The sequence below is a fragment of the Megalopta genalis genome, chromosome 2 (assembly GCF_051020955.1).
Source record: "Megalopta genalis isolate 19385.01 chromosome 2, iyMegGena1_principal, whole genome shotgun sequence".
Lineage (NCBI taxonomy): Eukaryota > Metazoa > Arthropoda > Insecta > Hymenoptera > Halictidae > Megalopta > Megalopta genalis.
The window spans coordinates 34,612,653-34,628,315 of record NC_135014.1 but is presented as its reverse complement, the minus strand read 5'-3'; the positions used below and the strand labels follow the sequence as shown (position 1 = coordinate 34,628,315).

The following is a 15,663-nucleotide window of genomic DNA, read 5'->3' as shown; positions in this document are numbered from 1 at the left end:
TATATTGTGAAAATAATGAGATTGTTTTTGTAAATATTTAAAATACATTCATTTAAATTCAGTTGAATATATTTTTTAATATAAAGTAATGTAAATATGAAACTTGTTTGCCCTAGTAAAAAATTGAAATTACAAATCGCCAATATTTTACAAATGTCGAATTAAAAATAATATACAAGAATCATACAAAACTTGTAAAAATATATATTTTGCATATTAGCTATAGAGTAAAACCTATATGTAACATGAAATTAATAAAGTTATAAAAGCATTACGTATGAAAGCCATGATCTACATGGTGTACATAAAAATTTAAAGATTCTATTTTATTCAGTAAAGAGTACTAAATTTGTTATTCGGTAGCTGTGGCACATTTTAAGATGTATTGATAATATGTATAAGAATCCATCTTCAGACTTGTATAAATCGAACAAAATAAATAATTTTCAACATAAACAAGTTAACTAATGTAAAGATTGAAGAAATAATGCAAAATTACTAAATACTAAAAGTATTTATACATTTTAAAACTTTCAAAATTGTAATCGAGTATTAGATTTGCATTTATAGAAAATGTCCGTGAATTTACACAAAAAATTAAAATTAATAAATAAGATACAAAAATTTTTGTTTCCTCTTCTTTTAGTTATGTCACTTTCGTATATGATATACTATATATATATGTATATATAGTCCTTTATCAAAAAAATTGTTACATGTAGACATTTCATATATCAGCCAATTTTTATAAGCTATAGTAATTTAAAAAATTACGAATATAACTTTTTTTTGTGCATTTTGACATCATTATGTTTAATAGTAAGGTTACATTTATTAACGTTTTATTTGCGAGATATTAGCATCCCTTCGTTTTAGTAAGAATTAGAGAAAAAACTTGATAAACTACACCTTAGCATAGTTATAATTTGAAAATAAGAATATTGATAGCATAGAATTTTCATTGTATTTGTTGTTTATACCGAATGATGGACCTTTTTCAACCCCCGCTCAGCCGGCTCAAGGTTTCTTTTGACCCATATTTTAGCGTAGCAAAGAGGGTACGCGTACATTCTTTATCTTTTACATTTTTCTAACAAACTCTTTCTCTTTATGTATTATAAGCGTCATTAGTCTATTTTGTATCGAAAAGATAAGTTTTAAACATGTACTAATACAAAATCTAATACGGATTAAAGATAACCCGTTATTGACCTACTACGTTGCTGTTTTCGATCGGCTGTTCGAGGATTATCATTGAAAGCATCATATGTGGCAACGACATTTGTTTTATATTAGATATTAACGCAAACGTGAGATATCAAATATGAACAGTATCTAATCTTTCGAGCATTAGTAAAATTCTGTAAAAATCAATTATTTGTACGCCTAGGAATTGGATGTCGAAGTACTAATACACTGTCCGCTGATATAATTGGTAATAAATCGTCGCAATGATGATTAACTAAGTGACTTACGCTATCGAAGACACGATCTTTTGTGCGAACCTAAAAATTAAAATGAAATAAAATCATAGTAGTTTACTATTTCATGGAAAATAAATATTTGTTACTGGCACTACATTAATTTTTACTTAGTACTCACCACACCTTCGGGATCAATTAACAATAAATGTTTTGGTGTACCATTATTCATTCCAGTAAGAACATATTGGCCTGGTGAACCTTGTGATTCTCGAACCAAAAAATCCCCATCCTATTAAAATAGCATTGCAAGTTTAGTAAAATCTTTTTATGTATTATTTTCCATTGTTCCTACCCGTGTAAGCATAGATTCTGCTTCAGCCCGACTAACACTTCCATGAAACCATATTTCTTGCTTTAGTTGTTGTTTCTGTGAATGTGGACTTAATCTATTCATATCCGAGATTGCAGAACTAAACGGCTCTAAAAATTGTACATAGTAACATAAAAATCTACTTGTTTCTTTCCTTAGTGTAATCAGAAAAGAACATTATTATTAATGATTAAATACTGCTTACGCATGTCAAATACATCGAAAAGTGATGTTTGATCACGATGGCTTTCCCTGGTTGCTGCTATTACACTATCATTTACATAATTATGTTCAGGAGGCATACTGAAATTTGCAGTGGTTGTTCCATCAGAATTTAAATCAATTAAATTACCAGTCTCTATAAAATCAATAAAAATTATATTCAATGTAAAATGAAATAGGTCACAGCGTAATTAATGTTTTTTATTGGTGCCATATGACTCCTAAGTTACCTGCCCATTGTTGATGTCTATCAGAATTGGAAGAAAATGAGTCGTGTAAAACAGTATTTTGTGCGCTGCTTCGTGTTACATGATTCTGCCCCGAATGATGATGTTTTAAATTTGGTAATGTTGATGCCGCAGTAGGCAAAGGTGGTACTGGTGGAGGTCCAATGTCTGGTGGTACTTTACCTGGCAAATCATTGTAATAATCTCTGTCTGCTTCTCTCATGCCATTTAACATGGGACTATGAAAAGAATAAAAATTAGATAAAAACATTCACAAAGTTCATTGATGAAAGTTATTGAATATGAATTATAGTTACTGTAATGAAGCTGGTTTCGTAAGGAACTCTTTAAATCGTAGTTCGAAAGCTTGTCCAATAGTAGATATAACATCTTGTGCTAATCCACCTCCACATTCTAATACATAACAGGCTCTCCATTCTTGCATATTCTTCGCAACATATGCAACAAAGTCCAATATTTCCTATTGAAATATCACAAGTGAGATTTCATGCAATATTAATAGTAAATAAAAACGGAATAACAAAATATAATTTACCGTGTCTCCACCAGAAGCAAAAGATATCCGAGGCATTTCATGTTTGGCAATTATGTGTCCAGTTTCTATATTAGTCAAGGCTAAACTACAACTGCTAATAGTTAAGTTTATAGTAGCACCTGAATGCTCCATGCGAGGCTTGTCTGCTATTGCCTTTAGCACTTTCTTGTCGACCTAAGTAATTAGTGCATTAATACTTATCATTGAACATATGCTGTAATAGCTTGCTTTAAAGAAAGGAAATAGTAATATTATTTTTAATAAATACCCTTCTCTTCTTGTCTGCTGACTTCAATCCTGCAGCTTCACAGACTCTATTTATACATTCTCTAAAATTATAAAATGTTGGTTGATTCTTAATTCAAAAATATAAAATATTAAAAAGTAGTAAGAATATAAGACTTACTTGGCAACGCATGATCTTGTTTCGAAGTCCAAGCTTTTCATGGATGTATATACTTCAAGACATCCTATATACTAGAATTTGTTAGAAAAATAGGAGAAATTATAATTTAATCTTTATCTAGATCTCTTAAATTTAGAATTATATGAATATTGAATCCTTAAAGTTAAAACAACAAACTTACTTTCACTGTATAAGTAATTCCTTCTTTACTGACTAAATGGTCAGGGTGTAACCAACCCCTGGCAGGTTTACTTATAAAACTGCTACCTCCTGTTGCCATTTCTAAATTCTATCCACATAAGTATAACTGTAACAGAATATTGCATAGAAACATTATCAATTAATTAACATTAATTGATACATCTTTATACAAAAAGGTAGGTTCATTAAATTGCATAATTTAGTATACATAGTATAGTATACATTTTAAACATACTTGAATGACACAATTTGACAATCTATTTTCGTTAAATCGTACAAACGATTAATTGTGTCGTTATTAAACAGACGTGTTTAACAAATTTTAATGAGTGTTATTTATTATATAATGTTTTCGTTGTTATTTAATTTTACCTTTTAACACTGAATGGAATTCGTGACAATAATAAAAGCGTGAGAATGATTGGAGCACTATTAATTGTAAGAAAGAAACATTTAACTTTTAACTACTGAATGCATGACTTACTAGGAAATGAGATCATACCTCACAGACGATTACTGGAATCATATACCCACAATCCATTTATACTCGCTCGCTCTGTTCATTGTTTCATAGAAATTCTTTATTCTTTTTACACAAGGCAATATTAGAATAATTGCGTATTTAACTGCATTTTCTGCCACACCACAAACATTGGTCACATTGACTGTCTTATGGAATTCCATGCATACCAAACGCGAACTATCGATAATTTAATTGCGTTCCCTTTTTCACCGACTGTACAAGTTGTACAACGCCTGGAAAGAGTTCTTGATGCAGCCTGCATCCTGTATCATACAGGGCGTATGTAACTTGGGATTCCCTTAAACAGAATATAACTAGGATTGCTAATTATTTTACATGATTCTGCTGATTTTTGATTTCAAATACAAATTACGAATTTTATGTTTACACTGGAATGCAAATAAGCAATCAACAGTGCATGATTTTTCTAAAGGAAATATACATTATATTTTTTAGTAAATGTTACTGTTGATTATTGTATTGACAGTAGAACCTTGCTAACTACGAATATGTTGGTACACATGAAACTTTCTCCAACTAAATTTTGAAGCTATAAATATTTTTGAAACTCTATAAATTGTATTGAAATATTATTCATGGTCTTTGTCTTAATCGCCGTTTAGCTCTATTATTGTAGTTAATAATAACAAATATAATATTTATATCATACAACGTACATACATAAAATTAGTACATATGTAAACATACTTTATGTAGAATTGACGTGTGCATTTATGTATTGTTCTGTTGTTACTATCATAGTTAGCGAGATTATCGTGCTCACAGATTTCGCTAATCTTCAATTATTTGTGTTTCATTGTTGAAAGATAAACTTGTTAATGCTTGTGCTTTGTCGCTAAAATTTGTATAATGCATTATAAAGATTTGTACAAGCGAAGGCAGCAAAGTTGCTCCAAAATGTATGCTGCGAATGAAACTGTAGTTTTATGTTCTATGTTCTGTCTACCATATGTTTGCTGTTGGTTTCTCGAAAGTATCCCTACAACGTGAAATGACAGTTTTGCTGAGTGCAGTATCATTTGTATGGCGATTAATTTGCAACAAAATGCACAGTCGATGATACGTAATTGTATGAAGCTAATGTAAATCAAAAGACATGAAAGATGAAAAGAGTGAAGATCAAACTAAAGAAACCAAATCCGCTGTTTGAACTTTGGTTACAAGAATGGCGGGAACAAGCTGCATCCCAAAATTCCGAAATGCGAAATCATTTTTCTAAAGCACTTAGCTCATTGAAGAAATATCCCCTGCCATTAAAGTCTGGAAAAGATTGCATAATACTGCAACATTTTGGTACAAAATTATGCTCGATGTTAGATAAGAAGCTCGAAAAATATAAAGCTGAAAATGGAGATATGATAGGTGCTGGTAACTACGCTTGTTCACGTTGTAAAAATACTGAAAGGCATGCTCTTAAAAGAAAACATGAATCACAACATCTTTCAATAAGTGCAGAAAATACTGTATCTGAGAAGGTAGGGATATATAAAATCCATCATAATATGATTTTTAAGACACAAGGATTAATTTAAAAGAAAAGGTGTACAATAATACTAAATACATTTCCTTTTAAGACAGAGCTGGCAATATTTAACAAATTTAATTTATCATCATGGAACTTGGAAAATTATGCTGTTTTAATGATATTATACAAGAAAACACAAGAGTCCTATTCTTCAGGTATTTTTTACTTCATTTTATATATTGTTAAACTTGTTGATCTTCTGTATTGTTAAATTTCTTTAATTATAATAGTATTTTTTAGGGCTTATTATCAAGGAGAATTTGTTTCTCGAAGTAGAAAATTTATGTGGTCATGTATCAAAAGATTCAGTTACAAGCTTGTTTGATAATGGTTTAATTTTTATGTTAGGCGCACCAATAAGGTAATAAATCAATTTATGTTATTGTACTTGTATTACAAATCCAATTAATATTACAATAATTTCTGCAGGTATAGTCTTACAGAAGAGGGGATAAATATAGCAAAAAAGATCTGCGAAATAACTGCCACAGATGCAAATCTAGTTATTTCTCGTAATGCATTAAAGAACATTCTAACACGTTTAGGAGAATTGTTTCCACAGAAATTATTAGCAAATGCAGACATAGAACAGTGTGATAATCCAAATTTAAATGGACATCCAGCCAGGGAATATCAGAAGGATATTCATAATAATTTAAGTGAATCTTCTCAAATTCAGAAGCCTCAATCATTAAAACTTGTTACAAACAAAAATGTGCAACAATCCAGTCAGTATTCCACGCAGAAAAAATCCAAGGAGAATAATTTTATAGAAAAACGTGACAAATTGAAAAATATTAATACAGGCGCATATAGTAAAGAAAATGGTCAAACTTCTTCCACTGATCATGTACAAAAAAAGATCTATTTACAGTCTAACAAATTCGATATAATATTATTAGTGGATACTCAAGAAACTTGTGGGTATGTACCATTTCAATTATTAATTCTATAGGTATATGGAAACCATTTTTTAGAAATTTCATTTCAGTGGGAAGAGAAAACCTCAACATGATGCTACAATTTCGGAGTTATCACAATATGGTGTATTATTCGAAGTACGTCATTTAAAAGTTGGGGACTTTGCATGGATTGCCAGGTGTAGAAATACAAGAAACGAATTGATTCTTCCATATATAGTAGAAAGAAAAAGAATAGATGATTTAAGTGCTAGTATTACAGATGGAAGATTCCATGAACAAAAGGTGATACCATGCTTGCATGTATAAATTATTTTATCAATTTATTTTTTAATAATTATAACAAAATTTGTTCCGTAAAGTTTCGATTGAAGCAATCAGGCATTGAAAATCGTATGTACATAATTGAAGAATATGATAAAAGCCACAGATTGGCAATACCACGATCATCTCTAATGCAAGCTTCTATAAATACTTTAATACAAGATGGATTTTTAGTAAAATACACTGCGAATCATAAAGACTCTATGTTTTATTTATCATCGTTAACAAAAGTTTTCAACGATGTTTTTAATGTATGTATGAAATGTACTGTGTATTACGACATCGTTCGAATCAATTATTAAAAACTGAAGAATATTATACTGATTGTAGGAAAAGAATTTGGTGGGATGCAAAAAGGAAACTCTTCCCCAAGTAGATATTTTAAACGATACCGTTCATCTGATGGAATTTGAAGAATTCAATAAAGCTGCATCAAAGCAAAAAGTATAAAATTTGAATTGATTTAACAAATTTATACGTAATTACAGATATAAACGAATTTTTTACTTTGTTTAGGTATTCAAAGTAAATCAAATGTTTATTCGTCAATTGCTACAGTTAAAGGGTGTATCTGTAGACAAAGCATTTGCAATTGTGGAGCATTATCCCACACCTAAAGTACTGGTTAACGCTTTCCAACAATCCGATTCCAATGGGGAGCTATTAATATCTAATATTCAATCAGGGAATAAGAAGCAGGTTCTTGGTTCAATAATTAGTAAAGCAATTTATCAGTTATACACCAACAAAACGTTAAATTAGTAAATCAATTTTTATACTATATGTACATAATAAATTCTTATTACGTTAATGTACAATACTATAATCATTAAATATCTTCATCTTTACATTATTATAGTTTTATATATTTAATATAGATATTACAAGTTAATAATAAGCATAGTGTAAGAAGTACAGCGTTCAATAAGGCAATATGTTAGCATTATACATATTCTTTTGGATGAGCCATAGAATATATCTAAATAATAATGAAGATATGCATGACTTAAATAAAGCATACATACATATACATATCGTAATATGACTAAGGTCTTTTTTCTTATGAAATAATCCCATTACCGCGGTATGATAATGAAGTTATGGTATTTCGTGTGTAATAATTTTATTTTTAATTGGAAAAAATACTGAAAATATATGTTACTAAAGGGTTTACGAAAAAAATATTCTAAACTTAGTACCCTCTCGTGGCAAGTATAGGAAGCAACGCAACGATGGGACTACCAAAACTTGAACGCGCTACGAGTTGCCAATCCAGTATCGAACTCCGTATCGTAAGTCACGGTTATAAACGCACCTCAGGAGTTTGTTGTTCGCTTCCTTAGTGTATTGTATGTATTTATATTGGTTTTTTGTGTAAAACCTGCCGAATTTTTACAATGAGTGCTGAGGAGGAAGTGCTACGGATTCAAAAGAAATTGAACAAGATGTCGAGCGGTGACGGGACGGTGAGTAAGTGAGTAAAATAAAGATAGTTGTGTTTCACTTTACAGATTCGGCCTCGCTCACCGTTAATGATGTTAGATTTCAAACTAAAATACTATTACCGAGATATCATTAGATCGTGCAACGTGTACGAACATATTATCTTTGAAACTTATAGTTCGAGATGATAATGTTGATGTGCGCGTTAATTTCAGTGAACTTGCAATGTTTGTATTACCTAAGGCGGTCAATGTATTGTGGAGCTTGAATATCTAGTATTCTAATTTTAACGTAATAAAGCGTTGGTAAAGGTTAAATTGTCCTCTAGGTGTAAAATTTATTGTAATACGCTCACGTTCTGTAAAATGTTTCAAGTTATGTTTATTGTAAACATTTTAATACTGCAGATCTAGTATTTGGAAAATCTCTAAGTGTGCACAATTGTTAGTTGTGTTATGCATTATCTAACAAAAAGTTACTGTCATCAGTGTAAATTATATCAGTGAACCATATGAGATTAGATAATTGAGCTTATGTCAATAGTGTGTTAAAATAAACAATAAACGATGATAAAATAATAATTTCAAGTTTAAACTAATTAATCCATTGAACTATCAATATTATATTATACATTCTATATTATGAAATGCTAATATTTTATATATATTCGCAATTTATATTTTTTTACACTGAAGAAAGTAATTACTTTTGTTTCAGGGTCAGGAGCAAGCATTGGACTTACTTAAAGTATTGCAGAAACTGCCCGTTGACTTAGAACTCTTAACCAAAACTCGCATTGGAATGACGGTAAATGCATTAAGGAAGTCAAGCAGAGATGAGGAAGTTATATCATTGTCCAAAACTCTGATAAAGAATTGGAAAAAATTCTTATCTGGTAAGGGATTATAATTATTCAAATAAATAACATAAGTGGATTAATTAATATAAATCTTATATTAATGTCCACATTTTATTCAGGATCAAATAAAGAAAAGGATTCTACATCTTCGAGTAGTTCAAAGAAGAGAGATGATAAATCAGAAAAAAATAAAGATGATGGAGATCAGAAAAAAGATAAGGATAACTCTGATGGCGATGTTAAAATGAAAGAAGAGAAACCTCATAAAGATATGCAAAGGAAACAGTCAACGTTCCCTGCACCTACCACAACAGATGCTGTTAGACTTAAATGTAGGGAGCTGCTGGCAGCAGCTTTGCGAGTAGATGGAAAAGCGATTGAGGGCTGTGCTTCTCCAGAAGAATTGGCAGAGGAACTGGAGGAAGCTATTTATGCAGAGTTCAAAAATACTGACAACAGATATAAAAATAGGGTAAACATTTAAATCTTTGATTTTAACATATTTATACTTTTATATCAGTCTATTTGAAATGTGTAATTAATTTTTCAGGTACGAAGTAGGGTTGCAAATCTGCGTGACGCGAAGAATCCTAATCTTCGAACCAACTTCATTGCTGGTGCTATAACACCCGCTCGGCTTGCTGTCATGACTGCCGAAGAAATGGCAAGTGATGAGATAAAACAATTGCGAGAACAGTTCAAGAAAGAAGCCATTAACGACGCGCAACTTGCCACTGTGCAAGGCACGAAAACCGATTTATTGAAATGCGGTAAATGCAAGAAACGCAACTGCACATACAACCAAGTACAAACACGTTCAGCCGACGAACCTATGACTACTTTTGTACTATGCAACGAATGTGGAAATCGATGGAAGTTCTGCTAAATAGATCCAACTCTTCAAGGTTCTTTCCAGGAAGGAAACGTATTTCGTTCAAGACCTGCCTATTAACACTTGCTAGAGTTAACGATACATCATGGAAGATATATTGCATGAAATTTATGAGACACGGACTGTACATTGCCGAATTTTGAATCCCTTCACAAGTTTCTGAGTACACAATTTCCCATTGTATATATTGAAATTATAATCAGATAGGCCTCAACTTAAGGACGTTCGCATCAAACTCGAAAAGATATTCGATCTTGAATCATTAATCAGTGCTCGAAACTTCGAAAAAGAAAACGCGTGTAATGATGTTAAGATGAAAGTAAACGTTTCATTTCACATTGTACAAGTTTTCACAATGTTTTATCCATGGAGAAGTTCTGAATTGTGGGTACAGTTCTGAAATACATGTATGTGACACTATAATGCAGTATGTTTGCAACCCTGCAACTAGATACGGTACAAAGGATATTTTCTGTGTTAGAGATAAGGCAATCGAAATTATATGTAACAAGATGTGTTACGTTTTTATAAATATCCTTACTGATGCTTTTGAAAGATGTCTTCACATCTTTTCATTTTCAAAGTGAATGCTTCATTCAAATATCTGTTTACTGTTGATGATGGGAAACAAAACAAAGAAAAATACCATGTAAATTGTATATGTACTAAGAATAATTTGCTACGTGAAATCTGATGTTTAAATAGATGGCGCCATTCATAGCAAAACTGGGCTATGTCATGTATAACTTATCTGTGTTCGAACATGTTCGAATTAAATGTGCCGTTCTGATGATAACTAAACTTTAAATTGAACGCGATAGCTGCGCCTCCATGCAGCGTATGCTATAGATGCTTCTAGTAATTTGGACTTTACAGTCCAACTACTTGCGTGTATAACATTAATTTCTAACCTGACATTAATCAGTGTTCGTGTTATTCGACGTTCATGAAGTACATATTCCCAAACGTTTCTCCAACAGCATATGATTCATTATTAAAATTATCTAATAAAATGAAGTTACGTAGTATCACGTGCGTCAAATGACAGCATCCGAATATAAAGCAAACTTGTTTGTTATCATGTAACTTCTTAAATGAAATATTTCGAGGAAGTAACAGGCGAATCAATGGATATTTACGATAGTATAAATTGACATTTTTTGGCGCCACTGGATAAATTTTTCAGGATCTATACGAAAAAAGATCTGTTTGAAAAGGTATTTCATAAAGCATAAGCAAATTGACAAACTACAGATCTGAATTGAGTGCAGATATTTTCTGATCACCACTATGTGCGAAGACGCCCATCTTAAAGTGCAACGACAACTTTTACAAAATTTACGGACCACCGTCGAAGGATTGTTAGTCGATGGTGTTTTAAACGTATGGAATGTCTACGGTGGTTTAAATCGACTTCACCATATAATGGAGCGGATATTTAAACATGGCTGTCGAATATTTAATCGAAATGTAAGATTACATCTTTATTTGTTTATATCGTTATATCGTTGCATGTTTCGAATTGTTTATGTCGTTTGTAATTAACTATCTTTTTCATTTCTTTTGCGTTCTGAAAAAGTATCATATCGCTGTATAGATTGTAAGTATTTAATTCTATTATCAGTAGTATTGTTTTTTATTTGTTTTGATTCAAGATATTTTATTTTTTTTCTCGCTTATAACTCGAATTAGCATCATTGTCACATGGTAACTGGAACAGCGATAATAATGAAGATTTTTGTTGTGTAATGTTGACATTGAACAAAGTCAAAGAAAAGAGAAAAGAAATTTTTACTTTTAAGGGAGAACCGGACTGTTGGATTTTTATCCAGGGATTGAATTGGCTACAACCTTCTTTAGCAGTTTCCCCTGTTTTATCTGAAGTAAAGGATTATCTTTTAAATTTACCAGCGAGAATAACATCACAAAAAGATATGTTGTGGCTATATAAAAGGTATACATGACATTGAATGAATATATTAAGATGTAAGAAATCTTGTATTTCATAACTTGATTTGCACATATGAATTTATGCAACAAGATTTAAAAATTATTATAATTTAGCTTGGAGAGTCATACTTTATCACATAAGCTTTCCTGGCTTTTATCCGACAAGGAACATTTACTATCTTGTTTCGAACCATGGGCATTTTTGTGTCAAGAGAATTTGGCTGAAGCCACATTGTTATGTTTAAGAGCTGTCGAACGAAATCAACCTGTGTTGCTGACAGAAATTGACCCATTTTTAGTAAGTCACTTGAATAGTATTGCATTTACAATACAGTATTACTAAAATTCCTTATTTACATATAATTGATTTTAGTTTTTACCTTCTTGGATTTCTCCTAAAGCAAGACCTAAGAGGCATCGGCGTTCTTCTTCATATCCAATTAACTTTTCTACTACAAATTTCAGTGTGGCAAGAGACAGAAACATTCATCTTGAACATTGTCAGTTAGACATTGTTAAGTTAGAATCACAGTTAGAATCACTGAGAATATCAGAAAATCCGATAATCCAACAAGGTGATATTAAATCTGAAGAAAACTATATATATCATAAAACATATTTGAAAGAAGTTAATAATAGAGCTTCAGAAACTTGGAATAGTTTCTCCACCTTAACTAAAGGCTATACAATTTCAGGTACACATTCTGCCTCTTCGTTAATTATTGCAGATACTAGCTCTCATAAAAGTAATGAATCTCAGACTCCTAAAGTCGAATTGTCGAAGCTAATTAATGTAAATTATGCTGAATTGAAGCAATCTACCTCTACTATTGCGGAGAACAAATTATCTGTAAGACCTAGAACTCCTTTAAGAAAGGCAAAGAGTAGAAATAAGATGAAACAAAGTCAGACAATTGCCAAGTCAAGCGAGAGCTCTGATACAACAAATAATGAGGATTCGATAATAAATAAGGTGGTGGAGTATCGAATTCCATCCCCTGTACCAAATGAAACTGATGTAGATGGACATGTAAGAGATTCCACAGGAATTCAAATAGTTCAAAAACCACGATGGAAGAATTCCCTTTTGCCCGTATCAGCACCTGAATTTACCAGCCCATGGAGTGTAGAGATCGAAGGTCAAAAGGAGATTAGAGCACCAAAGAAAAGTTTTATGGAAGATGGTGGTAGTAGTGTTCAACCAATGGCTATAGGATATTTTCCACGTCCGGCAGAAGGTCAAAGTTTAACAAGCTTTCTAGCATCTGCACGATTTTCTAGAGCTAATGCCGAATTAGATAGAGAAAATGCACATTTCAGTGTGTGCGAAGCTATGATAGCTGCGATTGAACAAGTAAAATGCAACCGGCAATGGCGTCTTCTGGAAGAAGCGGCCGAAGAAAGTGATGAGGAAATAAACAGTTTAAAGCAAAGAATACGTTTAAGGCGTCGACAACGACAAGAGGAACGGCTCAAGGAGAGGACATGGAATCGCGAGTTACTGAGCGACGGAAAAACAGATACAACTACAACCGATCAGAGTGTTAGCCCTTTGTCGACCTCGACGGATACTTCATCTGATATATTTAAAGACGAGATAGAGGATGTAGAAATGAACGACGGACGGAATGCATTAAAACTGAAAAACGCTGGAATTTCGATTTCCATGGCATCTCTGTACTCCGATGCAGATTTGTACCAATCGTCGCCTTCCCATGGAACAGACTCAACACTGACTGAAGGCAGTATGTCTGCAGAAGGTGTAGCTTTATCGCTTATTAGTAAATTTAGTGAGAAACAATTGCCGAGAGCAAGCGAATTACAATGGTTAGTCTCCAAGGAAGATGCACCGCAAGGATTGTTACCGTTACCTAAAAGTTGGCTTGTTAGTTCAGAGGAAACAGAAAATTCACAAACGATTTCGTTGCGTGGGACTACGGAATGGGCTCCTCCAAGACCACAAATTATCTTTACAACACATCTTCCGCCAGTGTAAGTTTATGAATTGAAATAACAAAATTGGCATTTTATTGAGTTGTATAATTTTCAGGCGACGAACTCTTATAGCCAAACAGAACTACAGGTGTGCAGGCTGTGGAATGAAGGTTGCAGTAAAATATGTGAACAAATTTCGTTATTGTGAATATTTAGGTAGATACTTCTGTACTGGTTGTCACACTAATCAAGTGGCACTGATACCAGGAAAAATTTTATCTAAGTGGGATTTCAATAGGTACCATCAGTTTCCATTGAAAGATATAATATGTATCATTGTATAACTTTTTTATAATTGTTTATGATATATTCCTTTAGATATCCTGTATCAAACTTTTCATATAGATTATTAGACCAGATGGCCTTAGATCCATTGTTTCAAGTAAACGATTTAAACCCATCACTTTACAAACGCATCAAACAATTAGACAGAATGAGATTACTGCGTACACAATTATTTTGTTTCAAAGATTTCTTATTTACCTGTCGTTTCGCAACAAGGTATGAATTCTGATAACTTGTTAAATTATCTTTAATTTAAAAGTTATTCAACAATTATCGTTTTAAAAAATATTTATGTGTATGTTTTTTTTAGTGTTCAAGAAGTACTGAAAAAAGAACCGAATTATATAATAAGCGATCCCCATGTATATTCCATCCAGGATCTGATACAGGTTAAATATGGCATTTTGCCAATAAGATTACAAGAATTGGTTGAAGTTTGCCATATGCACATCATAGGGTGCGAGGTAAACCATCAATATTATACCTACATTGTAGATCATGTTTTTATTACAAATAAATTACCATTTTAGTTGTGCCAAGCTAGAGGATTCGTGTGCGAATTATGTTCCTGTCAAGATGTTATATTTCCATGGGAGTTATCAAAAGTATTTAGGTGCGAAATGTGTGGTGCATGTTTTCATAATGAGTGCAAGCAAAACTTTAAAAAAGCAGATTGCCCACGTTGTATTCGTTTGCATTACAGACGAATATCTAGGGATGAGAAATTTTGACATACGGTAATGTTATCTTATATTGCGCGTTTTCTAGTGGGATTTGTGAATTGATTCGTTAAAGAATAGAGAGTTGAACCGTCGATTCCAAAAGGCTATATATTTTTAATGTTACAGGTATTTAAGTTTCTATTTATTATATTCACTTTAGATTTATTAGTACAGATTATATATTCTTTTAATTTTTTGAAAATTTAATATATTTATATTTATGGAATCTTTGAATCTGTAACGTTCAAACTATTTAAACTTTTAAGATACAGTATTTCTTGGAAGTAAAAACTTATTTATTACATACGTGAATTTCACATATAGCAAAGACTGAATAAATGTGATATTTAAATGAAATTACAACTTGCTTAAGTATGTCAATACTATAGTCTTTACTGTTACGTATCTATTTATTTATAATATTACGTAATATATTATTGTAAAAAATGAAGTTGAAAATTATGTTATTTTATATTTATAAAATTTTAATAATGAAACATGTAATTTATTTGAACAGTAGAAAGTCAAGTGAATTGTTATTTTTATCTTGCATTTAACTTATATCTGTTTAATTATAAATTTTAGTTTGATAATTCTTCCTAAATGTAAATAACGTTTCAAGTAAAATAGGCCAGAAGAGTATTATCTTTGTATGTAATAAAGGCTAAGTAGTTGTGGATCTGTTTCTCCTATAATTAAAAACGTGTATTGTTTCTTTATAAAAATTGTTAATATGAACGATTTATAATAAAATGTTCTTAAAAACATTGTACGTCCTGATGTTTCGGAATTTAGGGT

General features: G+C 31.5%; 4 protein-coding genes across 9 annotated transcripts; 3 read left to right on the top strand and 1 right to left on the bottom strand.

The window, feature by feature from the left end:
• Positions 1–184: 184 nt before the first annotated feature.
• On the bottom strand, positions 185–4,169 carry Shc (SHC-adaptor protein). Of its 2 annotated transcripts, none has more exons than XM_033479085.2 (11): positions 3,909–4,169; positions 3,387–3,512; positions 3,206–3,276; positions 3,068–3,128; positions 2,800–2,973; positions 2,561–2,724; positions 2,247–2,482; positions 2,000–2,152; positions 1,777–1,904; positions 1,603–1,713; positions 185–1,505 (listed from the first exon to the last, which is right to left on the bottom strand). In XM_033479085.2, exons 2-11 carry the CDS (start codon positions 3,483–3,485, stop codon positions 1,371–1,373), a joined length of 1,332 nt encoding a protein of 443 aa, XP_033334976.2. In that variant the 5' UTR covers positions 3,486–3,512; positions 3,909–4,169; the 3' UTR covers positions 185–1,370. The 2 variants fall into 2 exon arrangements, with proteins under 2 accessions (XP_033334976.2, XP_033334977.2); XM_033479086.2 differs by having other exon boundaries at positions 3,779–3,909.
• A 475-nt stretch (positions 4,170–4,644) lies between these two features.
• On the top strand, positions 4,645–7,567 carry mus81 (mus81 structure-specific endonuclease subunit). The gene is made up of 8 exons (XM_033478705.2): positions 4,645–5,425; positions 5,525–5,630; positions 5,716–5,836; positions 5,905–6,399; positions 6,467–6,680; positions 6,758–6,970; positions 7,050–7,163; positions 7,236–7,567. Exons 1-8 carry the CDS (start codon positions 5,054–5,056, stop codon positions 7,479–7,481), a joined length of 1,881 nt encoding a protein of 626 aa, XP_033334596.2. The 5' UTR covers positions 4,645–5,053; the 3' UTR covers positions 7,482–7,567.
• Positions 7,568–7,978: 411 nt separating this feature from the next.
• Positions 7,979–10,336, top strand: TfIIS (RNA polymerase II elongation factor). 3 transcript variants are annotated; one of them, XM_033478964.2, is made up of 4 exons: positions 7,979–8,185; positions 8,880–9,057; positions 9,141–9,493; positions 9,572–10,336. In XM_033478964.2, the coding sequence occupies exons 1-4, from the start codon at positions 8,117–8,119 to the stop codon at positions 9,905–9,907; spliced, it is 936 nt and encodes a 311-aa protein (XP_033334855.1). In that variant the 5' UTR covers positions 7,979–8,116; the 3' UTR covers positions 9,908–10,336. The 3 variants fall into 3 exon arrangements, with proteins under 3 accessions (XP_033334855.1, XP_033334856.1, XP_076375358.1); XM_033478965.2 differs by having other exon boundaries at positions 7,981–8,193; XM_076519243.1 differs by lacking the exon at positions 7,979–8,185 and adding an exon at positions 8,447–8,467.
• A 153-nt stretch (positions 10,337–10,489) lies between these two features.
• Positions 10,490–15,632, top strand: Rubicon (run domain Beclin-1-interacting and cysteine-rich domain-containing protein rubicon). Of its 3 annotated transcripts, XM_033478962.2 has the most exons (9): positions 10,490–11,383; positions 11,716–11,867; positions 11,978–12,161; positions 12,237–12,438; positions 12,559–13,855; positions 13,914–14,096; positions 14,177–14,359; positions 14,454–14,607; positions 14,674–15,632. In XM_033478962.2, the coding sequence occupies exons 1-9, from the start codon at positions 11,204–11,206 to the stop codon at positions 14,872–14,874; spliced, it is 2,736 nt and encodes a 911-aa protein (XP_033334853.1). In that variant the 5' UTR covers positions 10,490–11,203; the 3' UTR covers positions 14,875–15,632. The 3 variants fall into 3 exon arrangements, with proteins under 3 accessions (XP_033334853.1, XP_033334852.2, XP_033334854.2); XM_033478961.2 differs by having other exon boundaries at positions 12,237–13,855; XM_033478963.2 differs by lacking the exon at positions 10,490–11,383 and having other exon boundaries at positions 11,746–11,899; positions 12,237–13,855.
• Positions 15,633–15,663: the final 31 nt, after the last annotated feature.

What these genes read in the sequence shown, in the direction of transcription:
- Shc (XM_033479085.2), bottom strand. Translation starts at nt 3,485, where the DNA reads ATGGCAACAGGAGGTAGCAGTTTTATAAGTAAACCTGCCAGGGGTTGG. An exon ending in GAATTACTTATACAGTGAAA is followed by an intron (nt 3,277 to 3,386) that starts GTAAGTTTGTTG and finishes AACAAATTCTAG; the next exon opens with TATATAGGATGTCTTGAAGT. An exon ending in TAATTGATCCCGAAGGTGTG is followed by an intron (nt 1,506 to 1,602) that starts GTGAGTACTAAG and finishes TTTAATTTTTAG; the next exon opens with GTTCGCACAAAAGATCGTGT.
- mus81 (XM_033478705.2), top strand. Translation starts at nt 5,054, where the DNA reads ATGAAAAGAGTGAAGATCAAACTAAAGAAACCAAATCCGCTGTTTGAA. An exon ending in ATGTTAGGCGCACCAATAAG is followed by an intron (nt 5,837 to 5,904) that starts GTAATAAATCAA and finishes TAATTTCTGCAG; the next exon opens with GTATAGTCTTACAGAAGAGG. An exon ending in GATACTCAAGAAACTTGTGG is followed by an intron (nt 6,400 to 6,466) that starts GTATGTACCATT and finishes ATTTCATTTCAG; the next exon opens with TGGGAAGAGAAAACCTCAAC.
- TfIIS (XM_033478964.2), top strand. Translation starts at nt 8,117, where the DNA reads ATGAGTGCTGAGGAGGAAGTGCTACGGATTCAAAAGAAATTGAACAAG. An exon ending in TGTCGAGCGGTGACGGGACG is followed by an intron (nt 8,186 to 8,879) that starts GTGAGTAAGTGA and finishes CTTTTGTTTCAG; the next exon opens with GGTCAGGAGCAAGCATTGGA. An exon ending in ACAACAGATATAAAAATAGG is followed by an intron (nt 9,494 to 9,571) that starts GTAAACATTTAA and finishes TTAATTTTTCAG; the next exon opens with GTACGAAGTAGGGTTGCAAA.
- Rubicon (XM_033478961.2), top strand. Translation starts at nt 11,204, where the DNA reads ATGTGCGAAGACGCCCATCTTAAAGTGCAACGACAACTTTTACAAAAT. An exon ending in ACAACACATCTTCCGCCAGT is followed by an intron (nt 13,856 to 13,913) that starts GTAAGTTTATGA and finishes TATAATTTTCAG; the next exon opens with GCGACGAACTCTTATAGCCA. An exon ending in ACCTGTCGTTTCGCAACAAG is followed by an intron (nt 14,360 to 14,453) that starts GTATGAATTCTG and finishes TGTTTTTTTTAG; the next exon opens with TGTTCAAGAAGTACTGAAAA.